The sequence below is a fragment of the Acipenser ruthenus genome, chromosome 11, assembly GCF_902713425.1.
Source record: "Acipenser ruthenus chromosome 11, fAciRut3.2 maternal haplotype, whole genome shotgun sequence".
Taxonomy (NCBI): Eukaryota; Metazoa; Chordata; class Actinopteri; order Acipenseriformes; family Acipenseridae; genus Acipenser; species Acipenser ruthenus.
Genome location: NC_081199.1, coordinates 24,697,059 through 24,719,394, shown reverse-complemented (window position 1 = coordinate 24,719,394; position 22,336 = coordinate 24,697,059). Strand labels below are relative to the sequence as shown.

Genomic DNA, 22,336 nt, shown 5'->3' with positions numbered 1-22,336 from the left:
CGGTTTTACAAGAACATGATTTTGAAAAATACCATTGTGATACCATTGTTTTTTTTTCAAACATTAACCCTTGTTACTACTCCCTTACACATGTGCAAAGCAGGGACACCTGTGAAAATTCCTGCAAACGTAGTGGACATGAGAAACAGTCAAACCTATTAACATGCCTGACTATCTCTAAAACATGAGGCCATTGCTAGAGTTCAGACACCTGTGTGCACTGGAACTAACAGCCATCCTCATACAATTTAAATCATGTGACAGTGTAATCTTTCAACCCCACTTTGCGGCATATATGCAATATTCATGGCTGGCTACATAATGTTACCTTAGGTACAGTAAGGTAGTCAAAGATTACTGCTAATCGGGGTGTGTGAAACCAGAAGAAAATAAGGAACACTCAGTTAACAGGGGTGGTGCTAAAGTTTTAAGAGACCACTTACAGTAGGACTATTCTTTTACTCTATGTTTTATAGCATTTCAAGTTAGCTCAGTGACCCTCCCCCCCCATCCCACCCTCTCCCCTCGTTCCAACCCAACCATGTGTTCTATTCTTAGTAATTTGTAGTGAGTGAATGGAAGGGCCTGACTTATCTCTCCTGCTGTCATCGAAGCGGCTGGTATTTTTAGGGGACAGCAGCAGCTGCAAAAGCATTTAATGGTCTTCTGCGAACAATGACACCAAGGGTGCTCCGGGACTCTTGAAGAGCCACACAGGAGGCCAAGGGGGATCAGGGAATTACACTGAGAAAGGCACTGAGTGGGACGGGAAGAGTGAGTGTAGCAAGTCTGAGAAGAGACGGACAGACAGTCAGACACACAAGACTAAAAGAAGAGAAAAACAACAGGGTTTTGAGAGGGTTACACTGGGTAATTAGAAACATAGACACACACACATATATATGTATATATATATATATACACACACAGGGGACAAGTGTATATGAGAATAGAGTGGTGAAAGAACTGTAAGGAGATACAGACAAGCGTTAAGAAGCATAGAGAAAGTAAAAGAAAGAAGGAATTTAACCACTAAGAGTAGCAGAGGAGACAAGAAACTGAGGTAAAGCATTTACTCTGATGACATAAACACTGGACAAAGGACAAGTACCTCGAAAACTTTGCAGGAAACTTGAATGGCTGACACATTCTTCCCCTGCTGATGGTTTTAAGAAAAACTTGTGTTTGAGGATTACTGGCCCGCAGTATTACTGTAAGTTTCTATTTAAATATTTTCTCCCCCCCCCCCCCCCCCCCCCCCCATTTGTAAGAATACTACAGGCTGGGTGTGATGGGGAATCCACTGACCCTGTACCCTATTTTAGGATTCAAACAATTAAACAAATATACATTCCACCCTCTTAAAACTTGGATTGAATGTTGCTAAGTGTCAGTAGTTTACAGTATAAAAGTTATCTAAACATTTTGAATTTTGTCAATGTGTTTAATTGGTTATTAGAAATATGCACAAAGATGTTAGCTGTGGTGTTTATGCAGTACTAACAACAATACAGTGTAAAGTTATATTTTTTCATAGTCTATTCCATACACATTAGTGTTGTACGCAAGTAGTCTTGTGCACGTTAATATTGTAGTAATTTATTTTATGCTTTTTGTTATGAGTTATGTGATTGATTACCAAATGTTACCAAATATGTTAAGGTCTAAATGTTTAAATGTTTTTAATACTGAAGTTTAGGAAATTAAATAGAAGCAAACTCCCCTAGTTGCTATATGAGGACAATAATGCAGATGCTCTATTCTTTTAATGATACTCCCTCTATGTAACTACAATTTAAATCTGTGAAATCGGGCATTTTCTAATGTCGTATTTACACTGATCGCCATTCACAAGTACATTTTCAATAGATGTGATCATGCATTAATTACAGTAGGTTGTGTAAACAGGGTACTCTAAATGTACTCTAAACTGGTCAATCATTCTCTCTGTGGTTACCTAATACCCTATTCACTCTATTAATACCTAAATATGCCACTGTTGTGAAATCCCTTGTGAAGGGTATATAGTGGAGGCAGTACGTATGCTACATTTCACATTTATGCATATATCCAGAGAACCACTTATCCAATTGTCACGAAATGTAGTATTAACATTATTTGGCTTAAGGAACTGAGAATATCTGATTCTGGGGATATAGGGGGTGTCTGTCTGTCCCTACATGTCACACTTACAACCGCTTATCAAACTGTGATTAAACATTCATAATTCTTATTCAGTACATGCAGTTGATATATGTCTTGGTCATCAACTTTTTCTTCATACTGATTGCTCTAATTTTGAATTTCCAGCCATGGCGAGGGATGTATGGTACTGACATACTTGTTGAGATGCAAGTAGTGTGAATTAAGTGTTCAAGAGTGGATAAATGTCAGAGATATTTTTCATTTCAAAATTATACAGACGTCTTTTTTGAAAGTGCAGGGGGCAAGCTGTGTGGAGGTTTAATTGTAAAGCCTTTATGATATTGGGTTTATTGCAAGATATCACGATTCTGTACTGACTCAGTATAATGTAGGATAGACACACTCAGAATCTCTATAAAAGTAAGCAGGGCAGTCAATTCAGCTGCTGAATAATAGAGTAAAAATCTTATTCAGGTAATCAGTTGAAGACCAACAACACATATACAGACTATACTCATTTCTGGTCATTTTCAAATCTGATCAGTTCCAACATAACAAGACACTGACAATTGCTTAGATTGCTAGCACATAGTCTTTTAATGAGACATCGTCTAGTTATACAAAAAAAGGAGCATGTCAAGTGGATTCCTCCACCCTCTTTTCACTCACCCCCTGCACTATGCATTAATACAGGAGTTACATGATATTCTGAAGTCTAGTGGTGTTACCCATCAAGAAACTTAAACACACAATGACTGTGCTTGAGTTTCTGCATCTCCATCCCAATGGCTTGGGGAGATCATCTTGCTTGACATGGAGGGCAGCTGTCAAGCAGGAAGGGAACTCCAACCAGATATCCTAAAGAGGACAAGCCAGCGCATACTCATGAGTCAGGGGCAGGCACTGACAGGTAACGACTGAGGGAGAATCCACAGCTGCTCCAGTCTCACTTCTTACTTTGTTTCTCCAGTACATTGCCTTGATGGCTTGAGACAATCACAGACAGTATGTGCGCATGAGTTCAAGTTTTTTTTTTGTACTTGTACTTGTTTATATATCAGGATAGAAACACATGTAGGAACACCACATCAATAGGTAAGATCAAAAAAAATATACAGTGTTTCCACTGAAGTCTGATGGCTCTATTAAAGAACATGCTGATATGTGCAAACAGGTGGTATGCATGTGTAAACAGTCAAAGGGCTAAGTGTGAGAGTGCTAACTTACCTCTTGTAAGCATAAGTAACATTCTCACTGTTTCTCTTATACTTTACGTCAATAAATGTATCTTAAAATTGGATTAAAACTCCTAGTTGGTAAAGCATGTCAGCATATTGATACTTCAATAGATCTGTTTATTGGTTTAAACCATTTTGATGTCAAATTATAAAAATGGTACCAGTGTGGTACCATTCTACTAATGACTTGTAGTTGCACTTTGTAGTACATAAAAGATAGAACAAGAGGTGGGTATATGCAAAAATTATTTTTATAAACCATATGGGGCCCTATAACTTTAACAATCACCATGACATTGAACAAGAAGACAGGTTGCACATGACAGCTTTGAAAGTACCACACTGATAACGTTAGGGTAGCTCTAGTTTTCCTTTGTTTTTAAGGGGAGAGGGTGCCTTACATTAGGGCCTCATCAAAGTACTAAGATTATAAGTGTTTTTAAAGTCTGGCCTTCATACACCAACCACAGCTGAAAGCACAGCTGAGCATCCCCCTCTGACTTCATTGGAGATATTTAAAGAGTGAGGCCAATTCCCTGCCATAGGTCAAAGGCTAACTTAGTGAGGAACTGCTGCTGCTTGTGAGACTATTTGGTACAATTTGTATTTCTCTTGCCTAATTCATTGGTTCTCTGTTACCTCTCTGTACCAAAATCACAGAATTTACCTCAGGACTGGGCCTTGAAATCCCATTGCTTAATGAGAGCCTTTTGTTTTTTAGAGTTGCAAATACAAAGTTTCTACATAAGAAATTGAAAATAAAAAAATTGGGCATGTGTAATAGACAAGGCTTTAAAAGTGTTTCTAATTAGCAAAGCACAATTGTCACATGTCCTTTTTGTTATGCTGCATTAGATGTTTGATGGAAGCACTTTGTTTGTCTTCCAGTGGGGTCCCGTTACCTGTAAGACAGGAAGTAAATGTATAGTGTCATGACAGGAAACATGAGCTTTAAACACGGGCTTCGCATAAATCTAAATCTAAACAAAAATTCAAAAGCAAGACTGAGAATGTCGTTATGCTTATGAGGAGTTTTATATACCTTGGTTATTTATATTGAGAACAATCTCGATTAGAGAAAACATATGAGAAATAGAGCAATTGTGTCTAAGAATCCTTTTGGGAATGCTATTTGCTGTAGCAAAAAGCAAGGCCATGGGGGTGTGTATGTTAACTGCAATGGTCCTAGTGCAAAAGCTACAGCTTTTTAAATGAAGTGTGTGTGTTTCTGAGTGTGCATAGGGGGTGTGTTCTTTGTGACACCTGAGACAAGACTCTAGCAGCTCTTTATTTAGGTCGACTATAAAAAGCTCTTTCCCACTGAAATACAGGACCAGCTGTTTAGAAATCTGTGGTGGCTTCTACGACAACAGGACATGAGACATTCACCTCTAGATAGCTAGTTCTATTCAGACTGTGTTGACCCTTATAGCCTTACTTTGAAAAAGAGATACCTTTACGATACCAGTGCATTTTCATGAAGAAACTAAAAGGACCATTATAGGCCAGAGCATGACCACAGCAATGACCACAGAATGGAGCTGAAACAAATATTGCCCTATTGCAGCATGGTAGCACATATGAACTGATGTACATAAGCACTTACCATTGTTGAAAGTGGGGGGTCAAACTGAAGGACTGACTGACAAGCGTTCCCACTTTTATTTACTCAGAAGCGTGCAGCAATATCACATTTAGATTTAAATTCACATTCAGACTTAGGCTAATGTATGTGTAGATACTCCGAGCTTTCAAAAGACAATTCTACACAAAGAAAATCATATGTGTTTGTCATGGAGGTCATCTTCAAATAGTTGTTTTCCCACTAGAGCCAGTTTGTCTAGCAAAGTCTTAGGTACAATGCTAAATAAAGGAGCTCTAGACAAACATCAGATTAATATTTTCTATGAAGGAAATTTTGGCAACTATCAATTGACAGGAAAATGTATAGTTTGGCAGAAATTACATTTTTCAAGCTAAAAAATAAGTTATTAACACACACCCTTTCCAACACTATATAGTATAAAAGAAGCAGAACAGTAAGTTGTGTGAATGTGGTAAATGTCAGGGGGTGTTTACTAAGGTTTTGAATAATCTTTCTAAAATGGTCGGTCCCAGAATACAAAGCAGATTATAAATTATTATAGGACATACTAAAATACAATTCTGTGGTATTGTGTCACTGTAGTACATTCTTTCCTAGTTCAGCTTTTCATTCCTTCTAATTCATCAGAAAGCAATGTTGTTGACAGTTTGTTTACATTTCACCAAAGGTAGTTATAACTGTGAAACACTACATGTAAGCCTCACTATGGGTCAAATAGGCATTCACTTGCCACTACTTGTAGCAGTGGGAGTTTATACAAGACACCTTCAAGCTTTTTATAACTTACTTTTTATATAGCAAACATTTTTAATCATCTGTACTGTATCATATTGAAACAATTAACTATTAACATGGTCAGCTGCAGACCATATATGCCACCACAGCCAAATTACGTTTAACACATACATATTTTCATTGTTTTAGACCATGGAGTGACCAATCATGGTCAACAAAGATACCATGGTTTACCAAATAGAAATAGATATCCCTGAATGTTGTCCTATTTTATAGCAACAAAATATGAGCAACAAGATAACAACCTTCTTAAATATGTAAAAAAAAATATTACAGGGACAGTAGCAAGTATTTTATAAGTCATATCTCATCCGTTATCAGCAGAGGGAGCGCTAGAGAATATTTTGTTATACAGTAACGGGAAGACTAAAACGACATCATGTAATGCTAGGTGATCTCACCCAAATAAATAAAGCCAACAGTGAACTGCATCCAGGAGTGTAACTATTTCAGCAAATTTATTAGGTGCTGATAGAAAGTCAGTTATGTAGACAGGCAGACAGATAAATGGAAATCTCATTGTTCCAGTTGCTTGCTCCTGAACACCTGTTCTAGGAGCAAGAGGTGACAAGCCAGTCGGATGGTGAGGTAACCTGTTGTATCTGTATTGACAGGTTTATGAGACTGCATGCCTGCAGAGTCCAGCGTGAGGTGAAGCTGGCCAGCAAGCAGTGATGGATGTGTTTGGTGGTGCCCCACGCTTCCTGGCATACCCTCGCCCCCTGGTGGTGCAGGGTGGCACTGACGCCGTGCTGAAGTGTCAGATCGCTGGGGACCCCCGGCCAGCCGTCATCTGGGAGCGAGCTAATAAGCAGCTCCACCCTGATGGACGTTACCGCCTCTTTGAAGATGGCAATATCTACAACCTTATCATTTCCAGAGTGGGGGCGGAGGACAGTGGGCAGTATATCTGCAAGGCCAAAAACAGCATTGGGGAGACCTACGCCGCAGCTACTCTTAAGGTCGAGGGAGAGGCACCAGAGAGGGCGCTACGAGAGGAGAACAAGCCTCACTTCCTCATCAAGCCTCTCTCAGTTCGAGTCGGCCGAAGTGAAGATGCCGTCTTCTCCTGCAAGCTGTGGGGCAAGCCCCGGCCGGAGATCATCTGGGAGAAGGACGGCAAGAAACTGAATGACATTTTCGAAAGTGCTCACTTTAGCATCGGCCACCAGGACGGGGGCTGGTTCCAGCTGAAGATCTTTCAGACCCGGGCCCCCGATGCAGGAGTCTACACCTGCCGGGCCAGGAATGAGCATGGTGAAGCGCTGGCTGGAGCGGTTTTGTTGGTAGATGCCGGGCCAGGACATGAGGAGGAGGCAGCGACCCTTAATGGGTACGTCAATGGTAACTGGAAGCACCATCAGGGCAAGCGTGGTTCCATGCTTAGTGGCACTCATAATATCGAGGAGCCTGCGCCCAACTCGGCTAAAGTGAAAATGTTCACAGTTTCGGAAGGCAAGCATGCCAAGTTCCGTTGCTACGTGACAGGGAAACCCAAACCAGAGATTGTGTGGAGGAAGGATGGCGTTGTGATAATGTCTGGGAGGCGGTATCTGTTGTATGAAGATCGGGAAGGCTACTTCACGCTGAAAGTGCTCTACTGTAAGCAGCAAGACAATGGGCTTTATGTCTGTGCTGCCTCCAACACGGCAGGACAGACCCTTAGTGCTGTGCATCTCAACGTCAAAGGTAAGCCCAGCATCATATAACAGGGTCTTGGTTTAGATGGTGGGAGGTTGCATGTAAAGCCTTTGTCTCATATTCTGGGTTCTGAAAGAAACACATGTGATTGCAAACATTTATACATATATTTAAATATTTTAAAGGTATGGTTAATATTGCTGTAGTCATCTTTTAAGGGCAATACTTCTCCAAATTGCCATTTGGAATGTTTTTGCTATTCATAGTCTCCAATACATTTATTCTTGAGTCTAAAAATGCAGCAGTACACTTAACACATACTGTAGATAGAGGGGAAGGTTTGAATGATACTTAAGTTATTAGCTGCTAAGTTCATCAGTCTTAAGAGAAGTGGGACTGCCACTCATTATGTCAACTGTGTCAAGGGTTGTCAGGCTTATCTTCTGCTGTCTAATACTTTTTTTGGAACATGATAACTTAACATGTGAATGGACTGACACGCTGTTTTGCATGTAGGCTGATTTGGTGCTGTAGACATCTTTCAAGGGATGATTGACACAGGGGAAAGATCATGGCAGGCTTGTCAATATTCCACATACTGTATATAATCAAGTGTTGGATTTGTCCATTAACACTCGTAACTCGTAACAGCACTAAAGAGTCAAACTCATACCTTTAAGCTTTACATTGTTGTTTTGCTATTGCTTTAAGACACAGAGCTTTTTCATGTTCATTCCTTGTCAAACAAAAATGTGTTTAAGATTATGATTTTTTTCTTAGTTTGGCTAGGGTTTCATTGTTTTACATCAAGGCTGAAGAAATTAAAATATTTATATTTTATTTGTCATTAGTATGGGTCCTTTTGATTATGACTTCAACATCTACTGTATACAGTTGGTAACCATTGTTTCTGGTACTGTATTCATTAGCAAATAAGCACTCATCAATAGCTTGTGGAAGTAGAAGGCAAAATGTATTGCTTTTTTTATTTTACCCAAAAATAGTGAAAATCTTGAAATAAAAATAAAAAATCTCTTTCTCAGTATTTTTCTACGCAGTCAGTAAGTGAAAATCTCCTTTAAAGTTGTACCATAAAACAAATGTTCCAATAGGACCAGCTGCCTGGGAAGTATGTGGCACTTTTACTTAAACTGCTAATCAACAGAAACATGAATGTGATCTTTTAATTGCTTAAAGACCTCTGTGGGTGCATTAATAGTGCTGAGAGGCGCAGCCCCATTGACATACTAGAGATTCCACACAGACCGTTTGACCTGTTGAGTCTTCTAGATTTTGACAGATCTTTAGCAGTGTGTAACATTGGTGGGATTGGATTCCTCTCACATTGCACACAGGGACAGGTCTGTGCTGTAGTAGACATGTGGCTCCTAGCACCAGGGAATAATGAAAATTGACATTCGCTGTGTAAGACCTTGATAAAGCAGGTCTTTTGTTTATTACCATTATCATTATACAAGGTGATTTAGCATGGTGATTTTTTAATGGTCTTTACTACATCACTATTTGCTAAATAGCCCTATTAACTATATTAACAATAGCCCATGGCGACCGATGTGACCTTGCGGTTGGTGGTCACCTTCTCTTTCAGGGAACCAGGGTTACGGTAAGTTTAACAGGGTACGGTAACGTTTTATCCCCTCATCTGTAGGTGTACTCCCCATTATTTTTCACCAAAACATTACGTAAGGGAAATGTATACCAGAGCCGTCGCGAGGGAGAAGGAATGGCAGCTTACGAAGGGTGCAGCAGAACCTCTTAACCCTAGGTTAGTGGTGCGAGCGTGCAACCTCAAGGAACCTCGTGCCTATTGAAGGCAAAGAAGGATATACCACATTCAAGTGGTAGAACCTGGAGAATCTATGCGACGAAGCCCAGCTAGCCGTCATACATATATCAGACAGTGAGGCCCCTCTGAAGAGGGCCCAAGATGTAGCCAACCCTCTAGTAGAGTGCGCAGCTACTCTCCCAGGTGGGGGCAAGCCGGCACCATCATACACAGTCGAGACTGTGTCCGCAATCCAATGCGACAGTCACTGCTTTGAGAGGGACTGTCCTTGGGTCCATATACCGTGGCAGACAAAGAGCTGGTCAGTATGATGCAGAGCTCTTGTCCTATCCACGTAACACCTCAATGCCTGCACCAGGCAGAGGAAATTCAATCTCCTATCCTGCTCTGAAGCAAACGGAGGTGGATGGAAAGACTCCAATTCCACAGACTTATTCATGAGGAAGGCTGTTATCACCTTGGGGAGGAAAGCAGGGTTTGTATGCAGTGACACCCTGCTGCCATCGTCCCAAATACACATACAGGAGCTGTGCACCGACAGTGCCTGCAGCTCACTGACCGCTTTGCAGAGGTGATAGCCAAGAGGAAGGCTGTCTTCATAGACAGATGCTTCAACTCTATGAAGGGTATATGCTCAAACTGGGCCTTCGTGAGAGCCTCCAGTACAACATCAAGGGGAGAATGGGGAAAATGGCCCTCCTGGGAGGGCGTAACCGCTGAGAGCCTTTGGGAAACTGGGTCTCCAAAAAACGTGCAGCCGGAGATACCAAATCTACAGAGGCATGGCATGCAGAGATAGCCACTAAATACACCTTCAATATGGAAGGTGACCTATCAGCATTGAGTAGTTCTTGCAGAAACTGGCATGGGGCAAGAAACTGGGTTATGGCTTCTAGTCAGACACCAATTCTGAAAATACTTCCATTTACAGGCATACAGCGACCTAGCGGAGTCTGCCCTAGCACTCTGCAAAGTACCCACAACTGCGTCTGACAGCCCTAAGGCTGTCCAGCTGTCCCGTTCAGGGGCCAGACCCATAGTTGGACCCTGCCCTGTTCCGGATGCCAGAGAGTGCCTCTCGTCTGACTGAGGAGATCCAGGCGAAGTGGGATCTCCCAAGGCTGGCCTTGTATGAGCTGACATAGGGTCGAGAACCAGATTCTCCTGGGCCACCGAGGGGCCACTAGGAGAACTGTCACTTTCTCTAACCGGACCTTCTCCAAGAAGGCCGGGAGCAATGGTACTGGTGGGAATGCGGAAAGGGGTGTCCTGGGCCACTCGTGGGCTAGGGCGTCAATGCCGAGTGGACCACCTAAGCAGTGGAGGGAATACCACAGGGGGTAATGTGTCATCTCTGCCGAGGTGAAGAGGTCGACCTGCACCTTCCCAAACCATTCCCAAATGCGCTCCACCACCTGCGGGTGGAGTCGCCACTCTGACGGATATGAACCCTCCCTCGACAGGTCCGCTGCCCAGTTCATCACTCCGGGAAGATGCGTCGCCCGTAAGGACAGCAGGTTCTGTTGCGCCCAAGTCAGGAGCCGGAAGGCAAAGCGATGCAACCCTGGGGACTGTAGGCCGCCCTGGTGGTTGACATACACCACCACTGATGTGTTCTCCATTCAGACCAGCACATGTTTTCCGTGCAACACCAGAAGAAAATGCTGGAGAGCTAGGAAAACAGCCTGCAGCTCCAGCATATTTATGTGTAGGGCTATTCAACGACCCTACCAGGTGCCGCAGACTCCTCTGCCTTCCCAGACTGCATCCATCGTCACCACTTAGCGAGATAACACAACTCCCATCCTCACGCCGTTGTGCAGGTGAGAGGGCATCCTCCACCATTGTAGGGCTGCGGAGCACATGTGAGACACTGTCAGCCGACGGTGTCTGTCGCGCTTGGGGTGTAAATGGAACACATTGAGCGACGCTTGGAGTGGGCGCATGCGTAATAGACCCAGCTCGATAGCTGATACGGCTGCGGCCATCAGACCCAACAGTTTTTGGAACCACACCAAAGGGGACCTTCGATCCTTGTTGGAACAGGGAGAGGCAACCCTGAATAGCTGCTACTCTGTTGTCCGACAGGTATGCACAAGTCCAGCCAGAGCCCAACATACGTTGTGCACTGCACCGGTATAAGCCGACTCTTCACATCGATGATGGTGAAGCCAAGCCTCACCAGATGCTGCGTCACAATCACCGTGTGGGCCACTGCTCCCTCTCGAGACTGTGCGCAAATCAGACAGTCGTCGAGATAGTTGAGTACTCTGATCCCCTGCAACCGCAAGGGGGCCAGGATAGCGTCCACGCACTTTGAAAACATACGAGGAGCTAGGGAAAGGCTGAACGGCAGCACGGAGAACTTGTAAATGCTTCCTTGAAAGGCGAAGCGGACAAAGTGCTCTGTACAAATGGGAATGTGAAAGTACGTGTCCCGTAAGTCCACGGTGGTAAACCAGTCGCCTGGCCGGACTGACTGGAGAATGTGATGGTGAGTCAGTATTTGGAACCTCCTCTCCTTCAATAACTTGTTGAGAAATCTCAGGTCTAGGATAGGGTGAAAGCCGGCGTCCATCTTGGGTACCAGAAAATATCTTGAGAACTTTGAGGAGGTTGCCTAGGGCGACGGCCCTGGAATAGCCGCTGTTGCGGGGACACACCACACGCTGCATTCCTTGTGCTCTGCGGAGGGGCTCGGTTGCCCATCGCCACTGTGGCCTGTAGGCAATGCCTCAGGTCACCTAGCGGGGCCGTGGGCACTGGGACCGTCCTTGTGACAGTACGTGCCTGGAGGGCCTGCCAATGGCTCGACCTACCCCACGCCAGAGCAAGGGGAGGGAGCAGCGCGGCCACTTGCAGAGATGCTTTTGTAAAATCTCCTCCACAGCTGGCCCGAATGTATGTCTCGGGGTGTCTATGAGCCACCACCAAGCTTGCCAGGCTCCGGCCTAGAGCTTGCCCTTGAAGACCAGAGATCTGGAGAAGCGTACTTAAAAGGAGGCGAAGCTCAGTGGCCACCGGCTCTGGGAGCAGGGTCTCTGTGAGCACGCCATCCAAGTATGCCGCATGAGCTTGCTGCCTCGACAGTAGGTCAAGGACCTGGGCCATCTGCTCCTTGAGGTAAATAATGTCCCTTGTCTGCCTTGAACGCTTCACCCTTCTCATCTGAGGAGAGGGGGAGCAACTACGAGGTGTCGGCACAGAGCTGGAGGAGCGGAGGTGGGGCCCTGAGGGCTGTTGACAGCTCCACCATGGGAAACTGAGCGTTTATCCCCATGGCCCTATTGAGCCTATTGCGACGTACTCTGGGCTGGAAAGCTGCGCATAAGTCGCAGAAGTCCTCTCTTCCAACAGCCTCAGTGGCATGTTGGACCCCTTGGCACTGCACGCAGAGCGAGCCTATCATTAAGTGGCATGTTCGCCTTGCAGGATGTGCAGTGTGGAACCGTCATGGCTGGCCACATGCACCGAGTGCACCAAGCAACATATATACAAGTTGTAACGCACTGAATGCACCAAGCACTGTGCGCACTAATTACACCGCCTTACACCGAGTGCATCAAGCACTGGGTACCTTTTTTTTTTTAAGGCCCAATGCACCGAGGTGGGTGGGCCGAGGTGGGTGGGCCGAGGCAGCCGGCACGGTCTACTCCACTGCAGGGCTAGTAAAAATACAGCCCGTGGAGGACAAGGCCTGCTGTTGTTTTATTTTACTTTTTTAGCTCTAGCACAACACAGGCAAGCAAGAGTACTGCGTGTGCACTGCTGATGTGCCAGCAAGGTATTTCGTCAACAACAAATATATTTTTTGTATATATTTAACTGCTAACAGCAATAGTGGGAATAAGGTGAAGTCTAGCCCCACTGGAGGACGTGCTCCCACACGAGTGTAGGCTGGAAAGACAACAACAGTCACTCCTTTAACCCTTTGAGGTCCAATGTCGGACCAGGTCCGACATTACAATTTTCCCTTTCCGGTCCAATGTCAGACCCTGTCCGACATCATCAAAAAAAACAGGTCTCTAGTCGTTTTTTCTCCGGAAAAAGCCGAGAAAACCATTTAATGGCCGAGTGAGACTGATAGGAGCCGAGAGAAGCCGAAAAAAAGGGGCGGATCTGAGCACTAGACTTAGCCACGGAACCACAGAGATAACATGGACATAAACAAACAAGATAGCTGCTTCTGCATCCAGTGCTCAAAGAATATCACTGACATTTGCAGAGCTTTTTGAGATGTTATAGTAATAAAATAATGACTTGGATCGCATTATTGAGGAGTTTGGTTATAAAACGAGTGATCAGGAGTGGATTTATCGGTATGCATGACTATGAAGAGGTATGTGCAGCAGTGTGGAGTAGTGGTTAGGGCTCTGGACTCTTGACCGGAGGGTTGTGGGTTCAATCCCCAGTGGGAGACACTGCTGCTGTACTCTTGAGCAAGGTACTTTACCTAGATTGCTCCAGTAAAAACCCAACTGTATAAATGGGTAATTGTATGTAAAATAATGTGATATCTGTATAATGTAAAATAATGTATAATGTGATATCTTGTAACAATTGTAAGTCGCCCTGGATAAGGGCGTCTGCTAAGAAATAAATAATAATAATAATAATGTGAAAAATACAGCAAACAAGGGGTGGGGCGGGGCTGGAGATGCAGTACTGAGTGTCCTGTTGATATGCAGTGCCTTTTTTTTTAAATTTAGTCGTTGTCAATTAGTTTTTTTTATTATTATTTTCTCCCCAATTTGAAATGCCCAATTATTTTTAGGCTCAGCTCAGCGCTACCACCCCTGCGCTGACTCGGGAGGGGCGAAGATGAACACACGCTGTCCTCCGAAGCTAGAAGATAGAAAGAAAAAGGCTGAATCAGGAGTCACTGATTCCGTGAAAGCGGCAAGCCAGCTTTCAGCCTGAAAGGCAAGGGAACTGCAGTAGACTCAAGCTCTTTTTAAAAAAACGCTCAGATACTAACACAGAGGATCTTACCTTATCGTCTTGAGAGGCAAAAAGAGAAATGGCTTCCATGGAATGACGGTTTTAATCCCTCGGTAGGCGGGATCGAGGGCGTCATCCCAGGAAGGGACCTATCGACAGCTCTGGTATAGAAAGCTCAGAAAATACCTACCAGTAGGCAGGCATATCCCATACGTAATGTTTTGGTGGTCGTCTTCGAATTGAAAGGGAATCTAAATAAAGAGGAAGTAAGAAATTACCTTAGCTAAGTAATTAAAAAAAAGAACATTTTCAACCTGGTACGTAGGGGGGGAAAAAATCACATATACAGAAACATCAGGTTAGAAAAATCAACTAGTGGTAATAAAATCAGAAACCAACTGAATATAATGTAAAAGATGCACTGAACATTTATGCAAAAGCAAGACGCAAAAACATATGTAGACTATTTAAATACAACTGAAAACATGCATATGCAATTTATTTGCATCGAGAAAACTTTAATATTAAAAAGGAAGAAAACTACCAAAGAACTGCTCTTCAAGAAAGCCTTTAAATACAATTATAAGTCACATGCACATTGGAACCTATTCATAGCAATTACACTGAGAGTGTATATCTCTCTCAGAATGTCAACACCAAAACATTCTGAATGTTTAAACTGCAACAGATTCTATAAAAATGGATTAAGTACATTAATATCAGGTTTTTATCTGTTTTGTATTTAGATATAATGAGTTATAATATGTCTGTAAGTGTTTGGTGGCTACCTGTAATCAAGTATTGATTGTACAGTGCTTTGTGATAACTGTTGTGAAAGGTGAAAAAGCCAGTTGTATTATATTGTATTGTAAATTGAGAGTGTTTCTCCGGCACTCCTTGTATGACAGACCCAACAAAGCAAAAAAACAATCTCAACTTGATTTGTGGGTAGCCACGACACACTTATAAACATACATAGTTAAAAGTGCTACAAAAGGGGGACCACCAGGGGGCCTAATATGGAGTAGAGGTGTAAAGGTGAATCTTTTAAAATAATCTTTAGAAGTCCTTTAAAATCATTCCTTTAAAACATCACTTTTTGTTTGTTTTAATAAGTTTAACGTTACATCTGCTATTTTATTTGATATATCCGTGGCTGTCAGTCATACTTACTTTGTAATGCCACCAAAGCCGTCAAGCAAAGAATCAATGGCTGATCCAGGTTCACCTGCTCCTGGGCCGAGCGCTGTTGCACGAGAAAGCGGAGGGGGGCCCGGCTACAGCTCCACCATGCTTGACGATTTCCGTAGGATCGTCAGGGAAGTTATCCGAGATGAGATTGCTATGCTTCGATCCTAAATTCAATCGGCAATTGCTCCCATTAAAGCCTCGTTGTCTGAGTGCTCTGAAAAAGTTTGAGAGGTGGAGGGCTCCATGAATGTGTTTGACACCCTCCTTGCTGGGGTTGAATCAGCCTGCAACTTGCTCGCTTCTGAAAATAACAAGCTCCTTGCTAAAATTGATGACCTGGAGAACCGAAGTAGGATAAATAATCTGCGTGTCGTCGGAATCCCGGAGGGGATGGAGGAAAGCAGACCAACAGAGTATATGTCGAGCTTCTTTCAAGAAGTGTTTGGGCAGGAGTGCCTGGACTCCCCCCCTGTTCTGGATAGGGCGCATCACTCCTCGGCTGCGAGACCACGAGAGGGAGAGCACCCAAGGCCTTTCATTTTGAGATTTCACCATTTTCAGGCTAAAGAGCGGCTTCTGCGCTTGTCAAGGGAGAAGGGGCAGCTCATTTTCCGCGGAAAAAGAGTTTTCATTTTCCCCCGATTTTAGTGCTGATTTGGTAAAGCGCAGAGCTGCTTATAATGAAGTGAGGGCGCTTCTCCGTGGTGCGAAGGTGAGGTATGGCCTATTACATCCAGCACGTCTCCGCGTTTCATTCAATGGAACTGATAAAATCTTCGATACTCCAGAAGCAGCAAGGGACTTTTATTCAAGAGAGATCCTCCCTAAGCTAAAATGCACAGAGTAAATACAGTACGGTAATTGCGGACTTAATATCATTTAAATATACCGGCCTTATACAGCAGTATAAATGTCTTTTTTGTTTATTTATTTATTTATTTATTTATTTATTTATTGATTTATTGTGTATGTATGGTTGTGGGTTTTATTTGTGTGTGTGTGTGTGTGTGTGTGTGTGTGTGTGTGTGTGTATTCCTTCGGTAAAATGAATGTTCTCCTAAATTGAAAGCATTACTGTTATGGTTGAAATGTGCGCATCAGACTGACTTGCAAACGGCGCGTCAATGCAATGTATCCCGGGGAATTTAGTTTTGGTGCCACGGAGAACAGGGGTTTTGCTAGTCTGTGTGGGCATGCTTTGCAGCTATCGCTCCAGTGGTGTTATTGGGTTGCTGGTTGAGTTTGCTACTCTCAACTGTCTGTAATGGATTTTCCAGTATTACTATTTTATGTGTTTGTATGGGTATGTATGTGTGTGTATGTGTATGTGTATGTGTATGTGAATATTTATATATATATATATATATATATATATATATATATATATATATATATATATATATATATATATATACGTATGTACTGTATGTGTATATATATATTTGTAATCAATTATTCTACCTTTTTAAGTACCTGAAATATCCTTTTCTTTTTTTCTTTTTTCTTATTGATCATTTTGGTACACAGCAGTTTTCCATTTTCTCAAACTATATACAGACGTGCTCAAATTTGTTGGTACCCTTACAGCTCATTGAAATAATGCTTCATTCCTCCTGAAAAATGATGAAATTAAAAGCTATTTTATCATGTATACTTGCATGCCTTTGGTATGTCATAGAATAAAGCAAAGGAGCTGTGAAAAGAGATGAATTATTGCTTATTCTTTAAAGATATTCTAAAATGGCCTGGACACATTTGTTGGTACCCCTTAGAAAAGATAATAAATAATTGGATTATAACGATATTTCAAACTAATTAGTTTCTTTAATTAGTATGACACATGTCTCCAATCTTGTAATCAGTCATTCAGCCTATTTAAATGGAGAAAAGTAGTCACTGTGCTGTTTGGTATCATTGTGTGCACCACACTGAACATGGACCAGAGAAAGCAAAGGAGAGAGTTGTCTGAGGAGATCAGAAAGAAAGTAATAGACAAGCATGGTAAAGGTAAAGGCTACAAGACCATCTCCAAGCAGCTTGATGTTCCTGTGACAACAGTTGCAAATATTATTAAGAAGTTTAAGGTCCATGGAACTGTAGCCAACCTCCCTGGGCGTGGCTGCAAGAGGAAAATCGACCCCAGATTGAACAGAAGGATAGTGCGAATGGTAGAAAAAGAACCAAGGATAACTGCCAAAGAGATACAAGCTGAACTCCAAGGTGAAAGTACGTCAGTTTGTGATCGCACCATCCGTCGCTTTTTGAGCGAAAGTGGGCTCCATGGAAGAAGACCCAGGAGGACTCCACTTTTGAAAGAAAAACATAAAAAAGCCAGACTGGAATTTGCTAAAATGCATATTGACAAGCCACAATCCTTCTGGGAGAATGTCCTTTGGACAGATGAGTCAAAACTGGAGCTTTTTGGCAAGTCACATCAGCTCTATGTTCACAGACGAAAAAATGAAGCTTTCAAAGAAAAGAACACCATACCTACAGTGAAACATGGAGGAGGCTCGGTTATGTTTTGGGGCTGCTTTGCTGCGCCTGGCACAGGGTGCCTTGAATCTGTGCAGGGCACAGTGAAATCTCAAGACTATCAAGGCATTCTGGAGCGAAACATACTGCCCAATGTCAGAAAGCTCTGTCTCAGTCGCAGGTCATGGGTCCTCCAACAGGATAATGACCCAAAACACACAGCTAAAAGCACCCAAGAATGGATAAAAACAAAACACTGGACTATTCTGAAGTGGCCTTCTATGAGTCCTGATCTGAATCCTATCAAACATCTATGGAAAGAGCTGAAACTTGCAGTCTGGAGAAGGCACCCATCAAACCTGAGACAGCTGGAGCAGTTTGCTCAGGAAGAGTGGGCCAAACTACCTGTTAACAGGTGCAGAAGTCTCACTGAGAGCTACAGAAAACATTTGATTGCAGTGATTGCCTCTAAAGGTTGTGCAACAAAATATTAGGTTAGTGGTCCCATCATTTTTGTCCATGCCATTTTCATTTGTTTTCTTATTTACAATATTATGTTGAATAAAAAATCAAAAGCAAAGTCTGATTTCTATTAAATTTGGAATAAACAATGGTGGATGCCAATTACTTTTGTCAGTTTCAAGTTATTTCAGAGAAAATTGTGCATTCTTTGTTTTTTGTGGAGGGGTACCAACAAATTTGAGCACGTCTGTATATATATATATATATATATATATATATATATATATATATATATATATATATATATACAGTGCCTTGCGAAAGTATTCGGCCCCCTTGAACTTTGCGACCTTTTGCCACATTTCAGGCTTCAAACATAAAGATATGAAACTGTAATTTTTTGTGAAGAATCAACAACAAGTGGGACACAATCATGAAGTGGAACGAAATTTATTGGATATTTCAAACTTTTTTAACAAATAAAAAACTGAAAAATTGGGCGTGCAAAATTATTCAGCCCCTTTACTTTCAGTGCAGCAAACTCTCTCCAGAAGTTCAGTGAGGATCTCTGAATGATCCAATGTTGACCTAAATGACTAATGATGATAAAGAGAATCCACCTGTGTGTAATCAAGTCTCCGTATAAATGCACCTGCACTGTGATAGTCTCAGAGGTCCGTTTAAAGCGCAGAGAGCATCATGAAGAACAAGGAACACACCAGGCAGGTCCGAGATACTGTTGTGGAGAAGTTTAAAGCCGGATTTGGATACAAAAAGATTTCCCAAGCTTTAAACATCCCAAGGAGCACTGTGCAAGCGATAATATTGAAATGGAAGGAGTATCAGACCACTGCAAATCTACCAAGACCTGGCCGTCCCTCTAAACTTTCAGCTCATACAAGGAGAAGACTGATCAGAGATGCAGCCAAGAGGCCCATGATCACTCTGGATGAACTGCAGAGATCTACAGCTGAGGTGGGAGACTCTGTCCATAGGACAACAATCAGTCGTATACTGCACAAATCTGGCCTTTATGGAAGAGTGGCAAGAAGAAAGCCATTTCTTAAAGATATCCATAAAAAGTGTCGTTTACAGTTTGCCACAAGCCACCTGGGAGACACACCAAACATGTGGAAGAAGGTGCTCTGGTCAGATGAAACCAAAATCGAACTTTTTGGCAACAATGCAAAACGTTATGTTTGGCGTAAAAGCAACACAGCTCATCACCCTGAACACACCATCCCCACTGTCAAACACGGTGGTGGCAGCATCATGGTTTGGGCCTGCTTTTCTTCAGCAGGGACAGGGAAGATGGTTAAAATTGATGGGAAGATGGATGGAGCCAAATACAGGACCATTCTGGAAGAAAACCTGATGGAGTCTGCAAAAGACCTGAGACTGGGACGGAGATTTGTCTTCCAACAAGACAATGATCCAAAACATAAAGCAAAATCTACAATGGAATGGTTCACAAATAAACATATCCAGGTGTTAGAATGGCCAAGTCAAAGTCCAGACCTGAATCCAATCGAGAATCTGTGGAAAGAACTGAAAACTGCTATTCACAAATGCTCTCCATCCAACCTCACTGAGCTCAAGCTGTTTTGCAAGGAGGAATGGGCAAAAATTTCAGTCTCTCGATGTGCAAAACTGATAGAGACATACCCCAAGCGACTTACAGCTGTAATCGCAGCAAAAGGTGGCGCTACAAAGTATTAACTTAAGGGGGCTGAATAATTTTGCACGCCCAATTTTTCAGTTTTTTATTTGTTAAAAAAGTTTGAAATATCCAATAAATTTCGTTCCACTTCATGATTGTGTCCCACTTGTTGTTGATTCTTCACAAAAAATTACAGTTTCATATCTTTATGTTTGAAGCCTGAAATGTGGCAAAAGGTCGCAAAGTTCAAGGGGGCCGAATACTTTCGCAAGGCACTGTATATATATATATATATATATATATATATATATATATATATATATATTTGTTATTGCTGAAATGAAAAAGTTTGTTTCTCTTACTGATATAGTTTGGGGTGTTGACTTACTATGTGGATACTTTACTAAATAATTGAAATGTTCTTGCAGTATTACATTATCACTGTATAAGCATTAACCAGTTTTTAATTTTTTAATTTTATTTTTTTTTCTCTGGTGTTTTCATACATTTTGGTACATTTCTTATAGTTACCTATTTTCAAGGGTTGCTCACATTTAGATAGTTCAATTCTGGGACTAGTGCTGTAAGGGCACAGCAGAGCAGACACAGTGGTTAGGTTAAAAGCCTTACAAATTAAGCTTTGGGAATTTTACCACCTGTTAATAGGTGGTATGGAGGTGGGGGGGGGGGGCTGTTATATTTTTTCTATTGTTGTTGTTTTGTTGTTTTTTTTTGTTTTGTTTTCTCTCTTTCACTTTCCTTCTCTCTTCTGTCGTGTTTTTTTTATATTGGACAAGGGGAGGGGATCTGAGGTTAAGATGTCTGTTTTGTTTCGTTTTGTATCTCATCCTACATTTTTTTCTTTACATCCCTAAATCTTGATGGTTGCTGTGGCTGGTACTAACTCTAGTGATATTGGGTGCCAGGTTAATTTTATAAGCTGGAATGTCAAGGGGCTTAATCACCCAGTGAAACGCAATCGAGTGTTATCTCACCTTCAACAACTGAAAGTGGGCATTGCGTTTCTGCAAGAAACACATCTTCGAAATTCGGACCACTCCCGTATGCGCAGGAGTTGGGTGGGGCAGATATTTCATTCCAAATTTCATGGCAAAGCTTGGGGAGCAGTACACAAATCCATTCCATTCATTGCCTCCCAGGTGACTGCGGACTCAAATGGTCATTATGTTGTTGTCACAGGTACTCTTTATAACACCCCTTTAATTTTAGCTAATGTCTATGCTCCTAATTGGGATGACAGTCAGTTTTTCACTAACTTTCACCACCTCTTACTCGGGGGGGACATGAACTGTACTCTTAATCCTAGGTTGGACCGTTCCTGCCTAAATCCAGCACCCCCTTCAAAATCTGCTCTGATTATTCGTTCATTTCTTGACACATATGGGGCTTCTGATCCATGACGCTTTCTTTTTCCAACTGCCCGGCAGTACTGTTTTTTTTCTCCTGTACATCAAACATACTCTCGTATTGACTACTTTTTTCTGGACAAAAAACTGCTTCCCATGGTATGTTCTTGTACATACCAGAGTATAGTCATATCAGATCATGCACCTCTGGTTTTGGAGCTTGTTTTTCACAGGCAGGTGGCACCATGTCATCCTTGGAGACTCAACCCCCTATTATTATCTGATCAAGACTTTGTCCAGTTTATTTCTTCCCAGATAGACTTCTTTCTGGATACCAACTCAACACCTGGGATGTCCTCCATCACTTTATGGGAAACCCTAAAGGCTTATTTACGAGGCCAAGTAATCTCTTACTTGCAGACTTTAAAATTCTTGCTAAGACCCTGGCACATTGTCTTTAGTCGGTTCTTCCCTCTATAGTCTCCTTTGACCAGACAGAATTTGTGCAGGGCAGACACTCTTATTTTAACCTTCGCCGTCTGTTCAATATTATATATACTCCCTCTTCTCAGAGGAAATGCAGAGAAAGCTTTTGATCATGTTGAGTGGGACTACTTGTTTGCTGCTCTACATAGGTTTGGCTTTGGGGGGGGGGGGGGGGGGGGGCGGCGCGAGCAGAAGGTGTCACTTTATGCTGATGACCTTCTTTTATATATTTCTGATCCTATCTCTTCCCTCCCCCATGCCTTAGTCATACTGGAGCAGTTTAGCAGGTTCTCTGGATATAAACTTAACCTACACAAGAGTGAATTGTTCCCTATCAACTTGGCGGCTCGTCGCTGTCCCCTTGAGAATCTCCCTTTCAAAATTGCATCCGAAAGCTTCACTTACCTGGGGGTCACAGTCACACGCTCATACAACAAACTCTTTCAATTTAACTTTACTCCCCTACTAGAGTGTATTAAACAAGACTTTCTTTGTTGGTCCACTCTACCACTTTCTCTGGCA

The 22,336-nt window shown here is 42.4% G+C and overlaps 1 protein-coding gene across 5 annotated transcripts in view; it reads left to right on the top strand.

Annotated features, from left to right (window-relative positions):
- The first annotated feature begins 618 nt into the window (after positions 1-618).
- Positions 619-22,336, top strand: part of LOC117426810 (obscurin-like protein 1) — a 62,961-nt gene continuing 41,243 nt past the window's right edge. For 2 of the 5 annotated variants that reach the window (XM_034044869.3, XM_034044868.3), the window contains exons 1-2: positions 621-1,213; positions 6,399-7,473. In XM_034044869.3, coding sequence (XP_033900760.3) covers positions 6,459-7,473 — 1,015 coding nt within the window. In that variant the 5' untranslated portion in view covers positions 621-1,213; positions 6,399-6,458. Of the gene's footprint in view, positions 1,214-6,398; positions 7,474-22,336 lie in introns of all 5 variants that reach the window. The other 3 variants (XM_059033481.1, XM_059033480.1, XM_059033479.1) reach the window with 2 other exon arrangements.